The sequence below is a fragment of the Poecilia mexicana genome, unplaced genomic scaffold, assembly GCF_051168715.1.
Source record: "Poecilia mexicana isolate PSO_F unplaced genomic scaffold, ASM5116871v1 scaffold_9, whole genome shotgun sequence".
Lineage (NCBI taxonomy): Eukaryota > Metazoa > Chordata > Actinopteri > Cyprinodontiformes > Poeciliidae > Poecilia > Poecilia mexicana.
In genome coordinates, this window is record NW_028263378.1 from 24,959,788 (window position 1) to 24,978,300 (window position 18,513).

At 41.3% G+C, this 18,513-nt stretch overlaps 1 protein-coding gene across 4 annotated transcripts in view; it reads left to right on the top strand.

Annotated features, from left to right (window-relative positions):
* Positions 1 to 18,513, top strand: part of ncor2 (nuclear receptor corepressor 2) — a 115,767-nt gene that overhangs the window by 85,035 nt on the left and 12,219 nt on the right. For 3 of the 4 annotated variants that reach the window (XM_088009044.1, XM_015003723.2, XM_088009043.1), the window contains 14 exons: positions 934 to 1,345; positions 5,412 to 5,529; positions 6,000 to 6,252; positions 8,924 to 9,088; positions 9,165 to 9,301; positions 9,938 to 10,034; positions 10,150 to 10,257; positions 10,977 to 11,068; positions 14,343 to 14,493; positions 14,600 to 14,743; positions 15,178 to 15,270; positions 15,355 to 15,572; positions 17,076 to 17,421; positions 18,297 to 18,497. In XM_088009044.1, coding sequence (XP_087865170.1) covers positions 934 to 1,345; positions 5,412 to 5,529; positions 6,000 to 6,252; positions 8,924 to 9,088; positions 9,165 to 9,301; positions 9,938 to 10,034; positions 10,150 to 10,257; positions 10,977 to 11,068; positions 14,343 to 14,493; positions 14,600 to 14,743; positions 15,178 to 15,270; positions 15,355 to 15,572; positions 17,076 to 17,421; positions 18,297 to 18,497 — 2,535 coding nt within the window. The remainder of the gene's footprint in view (positions 1 to 933; positions 1,346 to 5,411; positions 5,530 to 5,999; positions 6,253 to 8,923; positions 9,089 to 9,164; positions 9,302 to 9,937; positions 10,035 to 10,149; positions 10,258 to 10,976; positions 11,069 to 14,342; positions 14,494 to 14,599; positions 14,744 to 15,177; positions 15,271 to 15,354; positions 15,573 to 17,075; positions 17,422 to 18,296; positions 18,498 to 18,513) is intronic. The other variant, XM_015003724.2, reaches the window with a different exon arrangement.

Below are 18,513 nucleotides of genomic sequence, written 5' to 3' on the forward strand. Positions count from 1 at the left end.
GTTTTGGTTATCGACTTATTGTTTCTTCAAGTAGTTGGATGTTAATCATTTTGTTTTGAAAGAGGTGAAGGGTTAGCAGTTTTATTTCCTCTCCTCACAGTTAGTTTCTCATTTTTCCCCAATAACTTTATTCATACATACTGTAACAAAATAACATATGGACTTTGGAAAACAAGATATAAACGTAAACACAATATCTAAGGGCATTATAGCGCATGAAATTCATGTAATCAAACATATAATGTCAAATTAAAATGGTGTTTAAAGGTTGTGATCTTTCATGGGTAGCTATAAATTGAGTTAAAGTTGGTGCTTCAGCGTTGGCTTCCTTTAAATTTCATTTGGATGTCTCGCTTTAGCGTTAGCAAAGCTAATGTTTATGATAAGAGCTTCAGGTTTGCGCAACTAACCTTTTAGTTGGCGATGCCCAACACCAGTACGTCAGTTAACTTGAACAGTAGTTTTATAAACTATCAGGTGTTGGCTTGCAATCTGCCTTTCTGTGGAAGTAAAACCAGCAAAATTATAGAAACACTTTAAGCTAAACGTGTTCATGACATGAGAGGCGTGTGAATTGTTAACGGTGCAGAATTTACCAGCTAAACTTACTGAGTACCTTTGTATGACTAATCGGTTTCAGCAGCTAAAACAGTAGAAAGCAAATCCAGTTGTTTATGGAAACATGCTGGATGTGCTGTATTTCCACAGCAAAGTGGTGAATGCTCAGGAGATTGCATCCATCGCCACAAATGGTTTTATGTTCCCCCTTTATTGTACCCTGAAACCTGATTAGTCAGAAGACTGGCATTGTGAAGAATCTGGCCTAGCAGATGGAGATGGGGGGGAGGATGGAATAGAAAAGGGTTAGAGGGACATAAAATGATTTACAGTATAAATCCTAATCTGTTCATCTTTTTGTCCACTGTCTCCCAGGTGGAGCAAACAACAGCTCGGACACAGAGAGCCTGCCCTCGCCGCACTCCTCAGAGGACAGCAAGGCCAAAGAGGAAGGGACCAGCAGGCCGAAGGGCAACTCCAACACCGAGGACAGGAAGGACGACCAGGCAGGCGACGAGAAGCCTCCCGTCAAGGAGGAGGCAGAGTCGGCCATCAAGCAGGAGATAAAGACCGAAACAGGGGATCCCAACAAGGAACAGCCGCAGCCCGTACCGCCCAGCGATGCCACAGATAAGAAACCTCCAAGAGTCGAGAAGGAGGAAGTTAAAACCTCCAAGAGCTCCAAGAAGGAGCACCTGACCAAAGCAGGTCTGCATGGGGACAGTGACTCTAGTGCCACTTGTAGCGCCGATGAGGTGGAGGAGACGGATAACACAGATAAGAAAAGGTGAGACTCCCTTAGGACTGGATTTAGAAAGCTTGATTATACAACCTTTTTAAATTCCTTCCTCGTTTATTATTTTAGTCAAAGGGCGGCTGATTTTTGAAGTATCTTTCTGGGTGTCCTACTTCTCTGGTCTACCACGGCAAACACTAGAAAACAAAGCAGCGAGGGTTTTGAAGTGGCATTAGTTGCCTAGCTACACTGTACGGCAGGGGAACCATATTTGTCCAGCCACTTGTGTGTGTGCCACAGGTTGCTCCTTCCTATCAACCACGGATTTTATTTCCACTTTGAATGAATGAAAAACTATATATATATATATATATATATATATCAATCATAGCAGCTTCTGTGAAATATATATATATATATATATAAATATATATATATATATATATATATATACACATATATATATACATACACCGTGAATATATGATGTGTGTGAGTGAGTCTGTGAATGAGGCCAGAACAAATGGGTGTCAAAGTTCGTGGGAGGAATGATTAGTCCTGTCAGCGCAGTGTTTGTTCAATTTTTTTTTCCATGACAGCAGACTGCGTGTACTGGCAGAGCTGAGGGAAATGTTGCCCTCTCTGCCAAAGCAAACAATAGGAGGGAGGGAATGTGTTTGTGCGTGTGTGTGTGTGTGTATTTGTCTTAGTAATCTTGTGCTGTGAGCTTAAAAGTGTGTCATTAAATCAGTTTGTTGTGTTCAGATGTTTGTGGATGTGTCATACACTTTAGATCTTTACCATACGTTGCTTACTGCTGGTGCAATAAGATCTGTATCATCGCTGCTTTAGAAAGGCTCAGTGGAGCTTTACTGTATAAAAAAATGCCTACAATGCAAAAAGCTGCTATGATCAGTTTATTGATGTGCACCAAATCTGAGCTGCCTTCCCGATAATCTCTGTATTCATTTGCACACTCAGAAAAATTACTTGGAAGTCAAAATTTCTCTTCTGTGAAATGGAATAAGCTTGCCTTTTGGTTGAGAAATGGCAGTAATAATACACTTATTTCCCCACAGATGCAAGAATCAGCAGTCTTTTTCTGGCAGAGTATGGAGTGCAGTTGTCTTTGAGGTTTCATCTTGATTTTGCTCATCTCAATTTTCGAGATGCTTCGATGTTCATTGGGTCTTTGTCCAATCCCGATTTTCTGAATTCAGGCGTCTGCTGGTTTTCGATTCAGAAATCCTTCACTTGAACATTAAGGGAGCATTCACACCAGCCCTGTTTAGTCCGCTTTAGTCAAACTCCAGTTCATTTGCCTGGAAAAGCAGGACGCAAACTGCAGCGCAGTGCATTCTGGGTAAACACAACCAAAACAGATATGAGTGTCCAGCACTAGTGGGAGAAACGACTCGTGGTCTTTTATCAAAGACTAGAGAAATCCTACAACCACTACTCCAATTTTGTTCACATTGAAGAAGGAAGTTGCTCTCGGTGTAGCGCCTCTACAGGCGAGAGGGTAACAGGTTTTTCTAAAGATTTTAGTTTGACGAAGTGCAAACCACATCAGCTGAAAGTGTAACAAATGTTGTAATTTTTATCCCCAATCAAACCGCGTTTATCGGATAATATGGTTTGAAGATACCCTTAGTGTTGTTTTAAGCCATTGTGTTGTCAGAGGTAATATGAATAAACTGCACAATCATCGTCTGTTATCCTGCTACAACTTGTGGCTTTTGGAGGCTTGGGGTTTCAGATTGTAACGGTGATTTTAAGATAAGTTTCTGCTGTTGACTTTGTGGTTTTGTTGAGGAAAATTATGGTAAAATACTTTGATAGGTTGTTGCAGACAGTAGAAAATGATTGGCAGCTCTGCAGATGTACCAGCTGTGAACGGTCATTCATCATTTATAGGCAGAGGCCATGTTGCACCATGTGTAAATTTAACGGCTCAATCCAAAATGATGAGTCAAAATCGGATTGACGTTGCATATCTTTTTTGACTGTTTCTAATATATATATTTTATTTTATCAATTGGTGTGAGCAGCAGCACAGCTAGCATCGTTGCATGTGACCGCTTTCTGTAAAATGTCCAAGATTGTAAATATTTTCCGGCTCAGGTCAAACTTTTCCAACATTTCTAAATCCTACGTTTTCATGAAGCATAATGGTTAAGAGCTCATAAAACCCAGCAGCTTTGTTTAACCGATTTACCCTTTCTAATGTTTACTGAGTACACCGAGTGTTGGTGCCTGGAGTTTTCTCCTAAATCCTCATTACTGCAACAATCCAACAATTTTCACCACCATTTATGTTGGTTCAAAAATAAATAACAAATAGCGGCCTTGTGTTTTCTCCCTCGGCACTAAAATACCTCCCAAAGAAGGCCGTAATGAACATCCTGACGGCTTGAGCAGCAAACTCCCAATCGGTCTTTGCTTTTATGTTTAAGCTTTAAATAATCAGGAAAATCTGACCAACATGTAGCACCAATTCACAACATACGTCGTATTTACAATAAAAAGTCAAATAAACTGAATCATACCGTTTCAGAATCAAGTAAATACATTCCAATTGATTTATTCAGATTTAAGAAAACGTTTCTCCTGGATGAGCATCTAGCGACAGCGGACATTCGAATGCAACGAGCGTTAGCTCTGTAGCAATCCCTCAAGATGAACTTGCATGTAGCGACAGCGGAAAGGGACACTCCCGTTTAGCAGGAAGAAGGATCAACTCGAGTTTGAGAAGTCGGAGCAAACGCTGCACACAAAAGAAGAAACGAAGCACTGATCCAGCAGTTCTTCCTATGTTGGAGAAAGATAAAAAGTTAAGAGCAATAGGCTCCTTTAGAAACACAGACAAGCAGATGAGTCGGTTTTCAGGACGAGAGAGAGAGCGCATACAGTTAATTGCAGCAAAACCTCAACCAATGACTGACACAGGGCTGGTCTTGATGCGCAATTCCAATTTTTATTTTTGCTGAAATCTGATTGTTTTATTCACTTTATTTTTTTGCATGGTTGATCATACGAATGAAATGCGACCGCAGTCAGACTTCTGTGTGAACCTTTACAAGCTCTTAGCGACACGGATGCACTGAAAAAGAATGTAGACGTCACACAGCAGCGCACTGTTTACACAGGTAATAATGGATGCCCTCGTCTGTGGATCTATTTTACTTTTTTTTAGCAATGGAAGCCAACGGTTTTGTGACGAGATCAAAACAAGACACTAGGAAGCTAAGAAAAAAGAAAGCTGAGTTGACACTGCTCACTCCAACCATTGTTTACATTCAGATTTACTTCATCTGGCTTCTTCTGGTGCAGAATAATAATTCATGTTGCGTCTTTGACGGAAAAAAGTCAGACTGCAGATGCTTTTAAAACCGTTGGATACGTATCTGATTTGGTTCTATGCATTGAACTTTTTTGTGAAAAGATTGGGATTTGCCAACTGTGAACATACGGGGTTAAACATCTCTAACCTTTATTTAATGTTTTTAATTTTGCTCAACTCTAAACAAGCACATTCAAGAACATGTTGTCTGTTCATGTATTAAGTGAACAGTAAGATTTTTATTTATTTATTTATTTTTTTTAAGCATTTTGCTTGCTGAGTGCCAATGAAAGGAAAATTGTCCCATTTCTATCTCTGGCTAATTAATTGGTGTGTTATTTCCTTTTTCTGTCTGTGCGTTCCTCTGTTGCCGACATGTTATTGTGCCGGGTCTAATAATCAACTGTTCCTACGCTGTTGTGTTTCTCAGCTTGTATAAAGGACAGTAGTCGGGACGTTTCGCGGACACAAGCGTTCATGCATCCTCCAGGTTATCTAACTTAACAGCCTTCCAAGAAACAAGTTTTGACCTCTGAGTTAAATCCATTTAAAACCTGCCTACTTCAGAGTATCTTTAAACTTTATTGGTTTTTGAGCTTCAGAAGCTATTAAATTGATCAGACTCTATACTCTTAATTCAGTTGCAGATGTTTAAAACGAGCAGAACCAGGCACTTTAAATGATGGCGCTAGTCATCTGTTTGCAGGCTCAGTAAACAGGAAACGTTGCATCCCCCGTCGGCCTGTTAATACTTTCTGTCTGTGTGTTTTACAGGATGACGTCTCCACGCCCCAGTTTGCTGAACTTCTCCCACGACGGGGTCATATCGTCTCTGCAGAAGCCCATGGACCTGAAGCAGCTCAAACAGAGGGCTGCAGCTATACCACCTATTGTGAGTTGCTCTGCAGTGTCTTGTGCTAGTATTATTTATTTATTTATTTATTTATTTATTTTTTCCCATTAATAGGTTAATGATTGTAGAAAATCTCAGCCTTTACGACTTTGGGGCTTAGACGCAAGATTGTGTCCTGTACCTAAAAACAGCTCGGTTTATCTCTGCAGCCGTATCTGCGCTGTCCCCATTTCTCAACTTGCAGAATCAAGCGGTTACAGCAGGTGAAATGGTGAAGTCATATTTGTTTAAGATAAGGCAGCCAGATGGACGATGATGGGATAGATTGCTTTGTGGGGCAGAAACGAGATGCCAGGGATTAGTGAAACTTTAGCTCGCCAAGAAATAAGAGATGAGTTTTTGCTATCACGTTGATCAGATACTGTAAGCAGCCCAGCCATATGTCGGTGCCTGGGAGGAGCTGGCGCTTGTATGTAACCGTCTTATTTCTGTGTTCTCTCGTTGTGAAGATGCCAGAGGCCTCTGTGCAGGGCACTCCGCGGAGTGGGAAAGCAGTGCAGCCCCCCCACGCCTTGGCTCTGTACCAGGAGCAGATCACCATGGCTCACGGAGAGTCCTCTCAGGAAGTCAAACAGCAGCAGCCTTCTGGCCAAGCAGGCAAACCGCAGCCTTACGCCCCTCAGGCAGACAGAGAGCGAGAGGGTCTTCTCACCAGCAGCCCCAGAGTTCGCCCTCGAAGCCCCTCCACCAGCGAAAAAGACGGTATGCGGCTCGGAACGGTTTGTTTTCGCTCTGAGTCAAATGTAGGCTCACTTGCACGAGCCCACAAACATATTTGTTGGGATTTTTTACCCAATTTCTCTCTGTGTTAGTCATGGACTGGTATGAGATTTTTATAGCATGGCAACTTTGAGTGAAAACAACACCATAGGATCATAAAAGTCAAGGAAACTGAAACACGTAACACAATCTAATCACTCCTATTTCAACCAGAAAAGCAACTCTTATTCCCAAGGCTTCTAAAAATAACAAACCTATAACAATGTTATTCATATTTATTTATCCTTCTCTGAATGTTGACATAATAAAGAATGTTTGAATACATTTATTTGTTAACGGAGTTATATTGGACAAAAGAGACCAAGCTGATTTTAGCTGATCAGTTAGCTGGGCTATCTGCTCCCGTAGCTGGCCTGCTGTTCTCAACTTGTTAGCTCTGACCTCGATGAAGGTGACTGTTTGGACTCTCTGGGCTTCCATACCGTGACCACCATTTGCAGTGGTGAGACACCATTAAAATGTTTAACCTGGGTTAATTGCATCGTATGAGATTATTTAATCTCATTTTCTATATATCAACAAAATAAGCAACATTTTTAATTCAGAATCCCCATTCGTTGTTACATTATTGACTAAATAGACATATGAGCTCAACAACAAAGACATTTGTTTTTATTATAACCTGTTCAGACTGGTGCCACATGCTTGTACCCATTCGGTTTTCATGTGTTTTAGGATTGTTTGCATAAAATATTCTAAAGCTTTTCAATATATATAATCTATCAAAATTAACGTGTTAAAGTCATGGCCATAAGCATTTGTTCTTTTGGGGTTTTTTGTTGGGAATGTGTAGGAGCCTTATTAAATTAAAAAAGTATGACAGATAATTTCCGCATTGTTGATATCAGTAACTTTTTAAGACCTTATTGTTCCTCCCTACAGCTAAATGCTCAAAGCCTAGTCTGCATGACCTGCTACACTCAGGTATTCATACATTTATTTATAGTGGTACACATTTATAAATATGCTGAATAAAAGAAAAAAACTGGGTACATTAAAATCCTGCTCAGCGTGCAGCTCTAGTGGCTTTTGATCTACTTTTATTAAGTAGGTCTGTTCTAGAGGCTCTGACCTTGAGTCTGTTCTCCACTGTTTAGGGCCTTTAACTGTTTCTGGGACACTCCTGGACAGAAGGGGTCTGATGAACGATCTGGTGCTGCTACTGACCCAGAAGGGAATATAGTTTCATTCAGCAAGCTTACAGTCAGGCTCGTATGCGACTCTGTGGAAGATTAGTTCAGATAAATGAAGGCATTTTCTACCCAACCGTTCAAATGTTGACTCCAAGTTATTGCATGTTTTTTTTTTTTTTTTTTTTTTTTGTAATCTCAGGACAGAAAACGTTTGTAATCGGTACCGAGGTTTGAAAAGTTCAGCCGTTCATACCTTTAATGTTTTCTATCATCCTTCTCTTGCAGTTTCAAGTCATTTTAATAAAATTCCAGAGAAAATGCTGGACTGACTGGGATTTCTCCAGCTAATTGAATTATAGGGGAACACAGCTCTGCCATTTTCCGACCTGACAGTCAACTGGCTGAAAAGACGGATCCTGCACTTTCTTTTTTTTCTTTTTTCTTTCTTTCTTTTTTTTTTTTTTTTCTGTTTTCAGGCGTAATAAATTTGGCTCCCTGTTAATATTTCTTGTTGAAAGAAAAGCACAGTCATTGTGTGGAAACTAAATAAATACCACCCATTACTAATACAGCTTTAAAAAAGAGACAGTCAACTACTTAGTTGCAACACATCTGTGCTCTCTAAGGTTGTCGTCAACGACACAAACATTTTCTGAAACGTTTGACTGGAAAAAGGCAAATAAAGTTTTAGTGGATTTATTAGCACTTCAGGTTTTTTCTTAATTCGGTAAAAATATATTTCAGACAGCATTCCTTTGTGTTTTTAACTTATGAAATGAAGAGAAATATGTAGCCATCAGCCTGCATATACACCCAAACTCTGCAACTACTTTAAGACCGAATGACCGCAAACTCCATCTGCTGCTCAGTTGTAAATAAAATCAATTTGATCATGTTGTACATTTTGCTTTGAAGTTTTTAATGACACAATTCTGTGAAATTGTCTGATTTTAACTCGCGTCACACGAATCTCATACCAGCTCATGCCTAAACATTACGTGGTGAATGCAGTTTGTGCAGATACGTTTGCATGCAACAGAAAAATGCTAAGAGGCTGCAGCGCTGCACTTTCCCTTCAAAGGCTTTTTAGGCGATCAGGTTCACCTGCCACGTGCCTGTCATGACTCCTGGATGTGTTTTTCTACAACTCTATAGCTCAAGGTTTTGGTTGTAGTGTATTTATTTTATTTTTTTTCTGCACGCACGTCTGCTAATTCAGAGGTGAGTCACTGCGGGAATGAGGTGGCATCAAGGGTTGTATTACCTTTATCAGTGGCAAAGATTTCAGTTCATTATATAAACAGAAGAAACTATTCTCAGAGCAGCAGCAGCAGCAGTAGTGGTAGTTCACACGTGCAGTGTGACGGTTTAGCAGCACAGAGGAGGGCCCCTTAGACTAGATGTAGTCCAGCTTCCTGTTTTACTTTGGTGCTGACTCCCTCCATGTGATGATGTTTTAGAAAAGTCCCGAGCCTTCTCTCCACACGGCGACGCCAAGAAGCAGGCCCTGGGTCCGGACGACCTCAGGGCCTCCAGCATGGGTCGCCCGGTTCTCTCGCCGTATCCCATGGCCCCGCGGGACATGGCCAAGATCAGCCACGACCAACACCTGCTCCACTTCAACCGTGAGGAATCTTCTCCGTCTGCTTCTGCTGCTCTGTTTCACCAGCAGAGGATAACTTTTATCGTTTCGTCTCCCAGCGTTCCCACAGGTAGGCCTCCCCTCGCTTGCTGGTCTGCCACAGGACAGCGTGCGGTTAGCGGCAGTGAGACCCCTCTCCATGCCCGACCCGCCACCGCTCATTTCCTCTAACAAGCCTGGAGGCTCCATCACGCAGGTACCTCACCACAACGATGAGATAAGCAGTTTTATAGTCGAGTTGCAGAAACAAATACGGTGTACACTCAGTTTTGATGTTTCGAGCAATTATTTTTTTGAGATATTGGTTAACATTTTTTAAAAGCAAGAGCAGTGATGATGTAATTGAATAGGCCTGTCGCAATAAACAATAAAATAAAACGAGCTCAATAATTTCCATTCACATGATTTTTCGTTTTTCTTGTCTCTCTCTTTCTACCAAAAACTTGTATGACAAAAGCTTTGATCTCAGCAAAGCTTTTGTGGTTTTTGGAGGACAGTTTTCGTTAGAGATTTTATAATTTATTTTATCTGTCGTTTCTGTTTCGTTTATTTATTTTGGGTATTTAAAATGTCTTCCAGCTCCACTGTTAAATGGTCATTGGAATTGAAAGGTTACTCATCTTTGAGCATGTTTTCTTGTTTTATTATCCCATTCCCATTATATCACTTGAAAATGGCCCCAAAACAACAGTTTTATCGTTTATCACAATAACTTTTGGGACAATTTATTATCCAATTCAATTCGTTACCCTGACAGGTCTAGTAATTGGTGTATTTTACACTGATGACCTAATGTGTTTGTGTGTGTATGCGTGTGTGTGCGTGTGTTCAGGGTACGCCGGTGCAGTTGCATGGATCGGCCCACGGGCTGGATCACACAAAGCTGCCTCCCGCACCAATGGGGTTGTCTTGGATCGAGAAGAAAGTTGGTGAGTAAAACCAAAACCGAATTCAATTGCGTTCATTTTTTTTTTCTTTTTAAATAGTTTTACATACTTTTCTATTTTTTGACATTGTGATCTGACTTTGCTCATCATTACGCAGCAGGTCCTTTCCCAGTGGTGAAGCAGGAGCAGCTGTCTCCTCACAGCTCCTCCCAGCCTGATAACTTATCAAACCCAGGGCCGCCTCATGATAACTCCTCTGCTCGTGGTGGGTGCAAATACTTCCTAACTTTATTATGCATTCATAGACAACTGATTGGTCCTGGAGCTGTGCTTTTATACTTGTGGTTTTGTAGGAATAACATCCGGAAATTGTAGAAAAATGTTTTTTGCTAGAAATGCACAATACATTTATGTTAGCATCAGAATCGGCCAATGTTTGTCATTTTATAACGTATCAGAATCCATCCAATAAGTGAAGCTGAGCCGATATTGGAGCAGATTTTTATTCCCATCTTGTTGCTGTTTGTTTGTGTTTCTGGAAGGGAGAGGCTTGGACATGTGACTTTGTTTAGCTATCCAGCTAACGCTTCTCAGAGCTTCTGCCTCACAGAGCCCCCCTCCCCCGCCTTCCCTACTCGTCTCCTCCAGACTAGCGGCGGCAGCAATTAACAAACACCTGGACTAAATGCACATCTGCTGAGCTCATTATCCGAGTTCCTTCTCAGTGCAACGTTCTTAAGAACGGTTGAAAATGGCACGATGTAGAGAGCGGGAACTTCTTAAAGAGACAGGGGCCAATTTCAAGCTGTCAAATTTATATGTATAGCATTTAATTTAATAATTATTAAATGCTATACATAACCTATTCGAGGAGGTTCTAACTGTACTTTCACTGTATTTCATTAACCTTTTCATTTTATTTTATTTTTTCTAGAGAGTAAAAAAAAAAGCCTTCAGCTGTTATGAAATCTTTCTCTTCTCCAGGCGTCCAAGGAGGCAGCATCACCAAAGGTCTTCCTGGGACCAGAATACACCCAGAGTCTGCGGTTTCCTACCGAGGGGGCTCCATCACACAGGTGACCTCAGACCAGCAAGCCAGACTATTTAAAACTATTCGTATGAAAGAGAGGAGTAATGTACACCTGGTCTCACAGAAACGGTCTAAATCAGGGATCTGCAACCACCAGAGCCACAAGTGACACTTTGGACCTTCTACAGTGGCTGTTAAAAAGTTTGGCAAAAAAATTAAAAAGACCCAGTTAATATTTTTAAAGCTAGATATAACAATGAATGAAGGTTTTTGCGGTTCTTCATTTTATTCCTGAAATATTTCATCTGAATTTTCACAAAGTATGACAATATAAGCACTGGTAATATGGTTTTTAGATCAGATTTTCTTAAGTTGGAAGCTATGCACTTTATGTACAACTTTTTAAAAATCATGTGACTTTGCGACTCTTGAAAAGTTTTATTTGGCTGGCATGAGAGCAAGAATGTCTCTTTAAGTTTAAGGATTTACTGACGCCATTTCTAAAGCAACCAGCCTCACGATTGCGCATTATAAATATTGTGCTGACACAGTACAAGCTTGAGTTTCATTTTTGTCCTGTGGCTGACTGTCCTCTTCCTCTTTTTGAAAACCTCCCAACATAATGTGAAATCGCGTTTAAAAATGAGAGCACCTGTTGCGCGCCACACTTTGTCCTGTTTGTTCTTTGACTCTGCAGTTCAGAGAGCTTTGCTGAGGTTAATGTGATTTACCTGAGACTGACAGTCGACGCCAATTGAAACTAACACTGTAAAACCGTGTTAAGGTTCACGCCACAGACAAGCTCGCACTCCGCCCACATCCTCTGATCGTTTATGCTACTTCTTAAAAAATGCACATACACACAAAAAAAAAAAAATCCAATTCAGCTTTTTGCCCTCTGAACACACAAGCTGCTGTCAAACACAAAGCGGCTCCTGCGCGTTTTTTTCTTCTTCTTTTTTTTTTTTTTTTTTTCTCAACGTTTGCTCCTGTGATGCAAGAGAAACAGACGAGAGTTGGTGAGAGGTCAAACGGCAAACCATGTGCGGCGGTGGCTGATGCTGGATTTCCGCCGCGCTGTGACATAACCGCAGCTCTGAATGGATCCGTAGCCGTGGCAACGGGTACACGCTGTGCCGCATCTGTTCCCTCTTTTATTTATCCGTGTACTTTCGATGCTGGCTAAACCTGGTCACTGATAGGCCCACTCCGGTGTCGCATCCAACTGGCACTGGAGAGCAAACAAGCACAGAGGAGGCCGTCATCCGCCAACATTAAAGGCGAAAAAAAAAAAAAGAAAATTCATCCTCTTGTTTAGCGCGACTCTTGACAGATTAGTAGGTGGATGTGTGTGTGTGTGTGTTTGAGGTTTTCTTGGAGAGCAGGTGAGGACTGCTTTAGTCATTACTACCTTGTAAACAGACATCCATCCCCTCTCCCCCCTCTTTTGGTAAACACTTCTTGGAAAAGCTGCAGCCAGCAGATTATAAGGCCTCTCCCAGTAACTGCTGTCTCTCCTTTTCACCATCCACTCATGCAATCATCTCTTGACCAATCAGAACATGGAGAAATATGACTCATGCCCAGCACAAGTGATGTTATTCAAGGTTTAGTTTAGACTCACGAATGTTATGTTCTGCTTTCGAGCCGCTTCACCTTTTCTTCGTTTAGAAGCTCTGGAGCTTTGCTTCAGAGATTCGTGTTCATTTTTATGTTTTGATTGAACACATTGTCTGGTTAAAACGATGTGTAAGATATTTGCTGCGGGCAGAAATGAGCTGTAGAAGTCTGAAACTGCTTAAACATGACACAAAGACGTGTACAATGTAGACTACTGTGTTTAGCAAGGTTTCTGAAGACGGCTCCATGTTGTCCAGAGCAGACCTCAGTGGAGTGCCAGGCTTCTGTATAAGATTGTTTGGCTTCTTTAAGTCAATGACTCTGATGGTGAGCTCCTTCCTGCGTTTTGGAAACACAGCTACTTTCCTCCAGCGCCTGCCTTTCGCATCAGGATGGTGTTCATCTTGTTCCTCTTGCTTTTAAAGCCCATAATCATCTCCAGTGATGGTTCCAGGGATGAATCATTTTCTGATCTCGGATTTTTCCCTTAAGATAAATGATTTTTATTAGATGAAGAGTTATCGCCATGTAACTGACAAAATCGTTACAGAGCTGATATTTTAAATAGTCTTTAGTATCTTCTATAAGCTGTTTTTGGGATTAGCACAGCTAGCATTGCTTAAACACTACAATGCTGTTTTTTTTAGAGTATGTAAGTCCTTATCTATAAGATTTCCCAAAAATGTTGGTAGGGGCCTAAAAACCACAAATGGATTCAGCTTGTGTGCTGGTCAATAGGAGGATCCAAAATAATTTACTAATGTAATGAAAACAAACCTGAAATTATTGTAGAACTCCTTTATTCCTACATGGCCAAATGTAAATATTATAACGTGGTTCCCACACGGTTTTTATTAGGGTTGCACCAATTGTAGTTTTCTGACCGATCGCCGATCTTTAAAAGCTTCACCTGCCAATTCCGATTTTGACCGATATTGATTTTTTTTTTGTTTTTTGTCTAAAATGTCACTAAATAAATAATTGAAGTTATCTTTTTTACAAGACTTTGTCATTAACCCTTTTATGCATGAATTATCCTTTGTGTCAGGATTTTTTATTTTTTTTTTTTCAATTTTTTTTGTTTGGTTTTCTTAAGGCATAAAAAAGGTAGGAAAAAAAATGTGTAAAAAAAATGTTTATCTTATTTTTTTTCGGTGATCAGTTGTAATTTTCTCCAAATACTAAAGTTGTTATTTGAAAAATACATCAGTAGTATTTTTCTTTAGGGGTTATCTGATGTCAAAATATTTTTTTGACCTGGAAGAAACGTCTACAGTAGAAGGAGGAACCGGGTCGGTCGGCATGCTTTTTTGTCTGTCAGCCATATTAGATTTAACAAAAATAACTTATTGCATTTGCAGCTGATGGCCAGTAGTTGATGGTGTATTTTATGATGTCCACTGATGCATTTATATTTTTATTTATAACATAAAAATCCACAAGAAGCACAATAAAATGACTTTTAGATAGCTGCCCACTGTAGTGACCACTATGCATGAAGGGTTTAAAGACGGTACCATACAAAGAAACAAGTTTGGGAGTAATAAACCTAACTATTCATGGTCGCTTGTTGTTCGGTGGTTCCTTCTGCACCGGCATAATAACTAACCCTAGCCAAAGTCATAGGCCGGCTGCGGCTGCTGCTTTTTGCAGAGACGGCACAGTTTATGCCTCTTTTTTTTTTTGTCTCTTCATCCCAGGGGACACCAGCAGATGTGCTGTATAGAGAAACCATATCACGTCTGATCTCAGAGGACAGTTCCAGCCGAGCCGACAGGGAGCGGGACGAGGCGCCATCTAAAGGGCAGATCCTGTACGAGGGCGTCAGCGGGCAGATCCTCTCGTATGACCGTGAGTACACGGGCTTTAAGTAATAAGATTGCTGACCTGGCAGGTTGCACACTCGGTGTTCAGCTGTTTATATAAAACACCGGATCCGTGTGAACAAACATCACAGGGCCGCAGTCTCAGACTCCCAAAGAAGACGGCCGAGGCTCAGGTCTCTCTGGAGAAATCCTGGGTCTGAAGCGATCCTATGATGTCATGGAAGGAGGCAGAGGGCTGCCGATGAGAGACGCTCTGTCTGCTACCAATTGTGAAGGTAAGACGGGAGCGAGCTCAAACACCTCATTTGATATTTATTCTGACTGATACAGCATTCAGCAGTGAGACATGTTAACGAGCCAGTATGAGTTTAACATTGTGTTCATACAAAAAAAAAAAAGAAAAATATCCAACATGACTGAAATATTTCTACTTAAAACATTCATACTGTTGATAAACACACTGGAGACTCGTACACTCTTAGCCTGTATAAATGAATATGTCCGCCGCATCACTTCTAAACGTATCACACACACACGGGATCAAAAAAGTTTTCATCCGCTGCAATGTTCTCTGCGAACCAGACAGCTGGAAAAAAACCCCTCCAGTCAATGGCTCTTTCTCTGGAGTCTTATTAAAACGTCTGAACAGCACAGTGAAAAACAGCGTCTAAGTTCTTTGCTGCTGTGCTTTGTTCCACCTTTGCCTCAGGTCTCATCGGCCGTGCCATGCCTTACGACAGAGACAGCCCTCACCACGCGTCGTACAAAGACGCTCATCATAGCCGAGGCTCCATCTCTCAAGGTAGGATGCTTTGAAATGCACTCCAAACGTACCGCCCGTTGTTTCTACATGAGAAATGGGTTGAACGTAACCTTCTGATTCCAGGTATACCCCGCCATCTCGACGCTCAGGATGCCTACATGAGGAGGGAAGCCAAGCAGATGAGGCGAGAGGCGTCCCCGCCCCGTGGCGCCGGCTCCCTCTCTGACCCGATGAAGGGCAGAGAGGGCATTGTGCCCACGGTGAAGGAGCCTGGACGCTCCATCCACCTCATTCCAAGAGACGAGGGCAGACAATCATCCAAGGAGGGCATCATATCGCAGGTAAGCGCCTGACGGTGAAACGCATCATTCCACAGTTGGCTAGGAATGTGTTCGTTGTTCTTTTTTGGGGGCTGATTCATCAGCTGGATCGGCTTTATCAGCGACCAGCCCAACCAAACATCCGTTGGATTCTTTCGGCTCTGAACGCGCCGTTACTGAGAGCTGAAAAACCCACCCACACCCACCGGGTTACGACCAAATCATGGCTAACTCTTACTAAGGCAAGAAGGCTTGAAATGAACTGCTTGTCATGTTGAACTGCTTAAAAATAGAACAGAGAGAGAGAGAACAGTTCTCACTGACTCAAAATATCCTGCGTTTAATCGCAAGAATCTCCTCCCTCAGCTGGTCATGTTTTATAATATATCCACAAATCGTATTCTATACTTAGAAATCTCTGATTTTCAGGTTTCCAATAAATTTAATTTGATTTTATCTGTAGATACTTTATTAATATACCACTGTTTATGTTGTTGGATACTTTTATATGCAATAGGGCACATTTTGTTTGCTTTGCTGCTGTAAAATGTGAATTTTCCCCACTGAGGTATTAATAAATAACTCCTCTATTCACATTTAAACCCAGATGCTCTTGCTGAATATGTTTAATTAAATATTTTCACTAAGTGTGGCGATTTTGTATTTAAACAAAGTGCAGATTTCTATATCTGCTCAGAATCTCCACAGGAATGGAGAGTTAAAAGCCTCTAGTCTGGATTTTAACCTGTAAAGTCTGTCGCTTCTTCCTATAAAATTGTTTGTTTAAAATCTAAATTTTCACACAGTTTGATGTGGCAGGATTTAAAGTATGACCTCTATGAAACGATCTCAGATGTAATAATGCTGTATTAGCTCAATGTCGGTAGTTTCAATCACGTTCTGAACTCTGACGTTGCCGCGGCGTCGGACCGCAGCGCTGCTCCTGCTCAGCGTCAGGAAGGCCTGATCTCCATAAACAGTCCCAGTTTTAGACTCGACAATAGAAACGCACATAAAAAAAAAAGAACAGCGTGCATAGATAAAAGGTTCCAGGAAGTCAGGTTCTGGAGAACAACTTTCAGGAACCCGCAGTTAAAATACGCCTTCAGCTGAATTTTAATGGCCTGCATATCTGCTGCTCTCTCAACGGCTGCTGGAATGCTTCCGACACATGTATGTCAAACTAACTTTATGAGACCTGTAATTTGAACCCGGGGAACAAATGCACGTATAAATATGAGGTGATGTGCAGTCATATAATTTTATTGAATGAATATCAAACTGGTGTGTGGCTGTCCTTATTTAACATGGAGTAAATTAATGATTAAACAATCTTAACAGCTATTTTCTTGCTCCCAAATATTATGCAGAACATAAAAAAATGAATGTATTGCAGCAAAACTGAAGTTGATGTTGAGCTTTAACTAGAAATTTGAAATGTGTTTCTCAGTTTTTTGTTGTCATCTGAAGTTACAATAGACCAGTAAAGATGCATGTGGTCCTAAGCTGGTGGGTTTCTTGCAGGGCGCAGCCGGAAAGCTGGATCCTGCCGGCTCTGGGAAACGCCACGATGTCCGCTCCATCATCGCCAGCTCGCCGCGCTCCTACCACAATGCAGCCTCCCACCTGGAGATGCGTCCCGACAGAAGTCGGTATGAGGAGGGGCCCAAGGGTCGGCCCAGCGCGGTGGTCAGCACGGCCAGCCCCATACCGCGCTCTTCTCCGCTCACCCTGGGCTCTGAGCAGGGAGGCAAGGCGCACCACAGCCCCATGGGGTACGAGGAAAAAGGTGCTATACGGACCCCCTACCCTGGACCGTCGCATCGTGGATCCCCGCTGCCCAGGGAAGCCAGTCAAAGGCAACACGAAGGTGGGAACGTCCAGGCTTGTTTTTCAGTTTTGTGTTTTCAAAGTGTTTGATATTCGAACTTCTCAGTTTTGCAATAAAGTTCAGTCTAATGTCTGATTAAAAGCTTCAATTTGGAAAACATTATTTACAGTTCAAACTAGATATTTTCATGCAGCTAATAAAAAGGACAGACTTTTTTTTTTTTCTCACTGTCTGAAGTGAAATAAGACTGAACTTTTCTTGTTTTAGGTTAGTTGGAATGAACAAATTTATTTCTACTTGCTAAAAGCCAAAGAACATAGCAGGAACATTTTTGTTGTAACTTTCTTTGTGTGTTTTCAAACATTTGATCTGAGCAGGAAGGTCATTTGTTTGGATTGTTTTTGTGTAATGAATATTTATCATTCCTAATTTCTACATGACTTAATCTATCTGTGTTTTTAAATAAAGGTTGGCTTATACTGAGCACATTAAACGGCGTTAATGAAATTGAAGGGTTTTTATTCTTGGACCATTTGAGTATATTGGGTGTTTTGTTTTTCTTGTCTGTAGGATATAAAAAACTATCACAAGACACTACAAACAGTAATAATTGACATCTTAAAATAGTAAAGTGAAACTTTTTTCTTTTTAAGATTGTTTGTATTGTCTTTTTCTCCCAAAATGTGCTGCTGGAAAACTTGCGTTGAAAATGTTTGAATGTTCCTGTGAGAAAAGTGTGTGAACTCTGCGTATCCAACACGGAGACGGAACAGTGACTTTATTTGTTTTTTAACGAAGGTTTTATTCGTAACAGGCAGTGAATGAGACCACAGTCAAATATGTCACTTTTTATTGTTGATAAAATCCAGATTCCAAACTTTTTTCTTTTTTTTTCCTTTTTCCTGTTGATTCAGGGTCTGGGAAGAATTCTTCCCAGGAGCGAAAAGCCACACCGACTCCCAGAGAGATGAGGGCCACCAAGTCGCCGCTCACCAGCGTTGCAGATCAGCAGGCCTACGAAAGGCTGCTGCCCGGCCTGGGAGCTTCAGACATGTACCGCATCCCCTTGACCTTTGACCCCGCGGCGCTGCCTCGTGGAATCGCCATCGACCCAGGTAAATCACAGGGGTT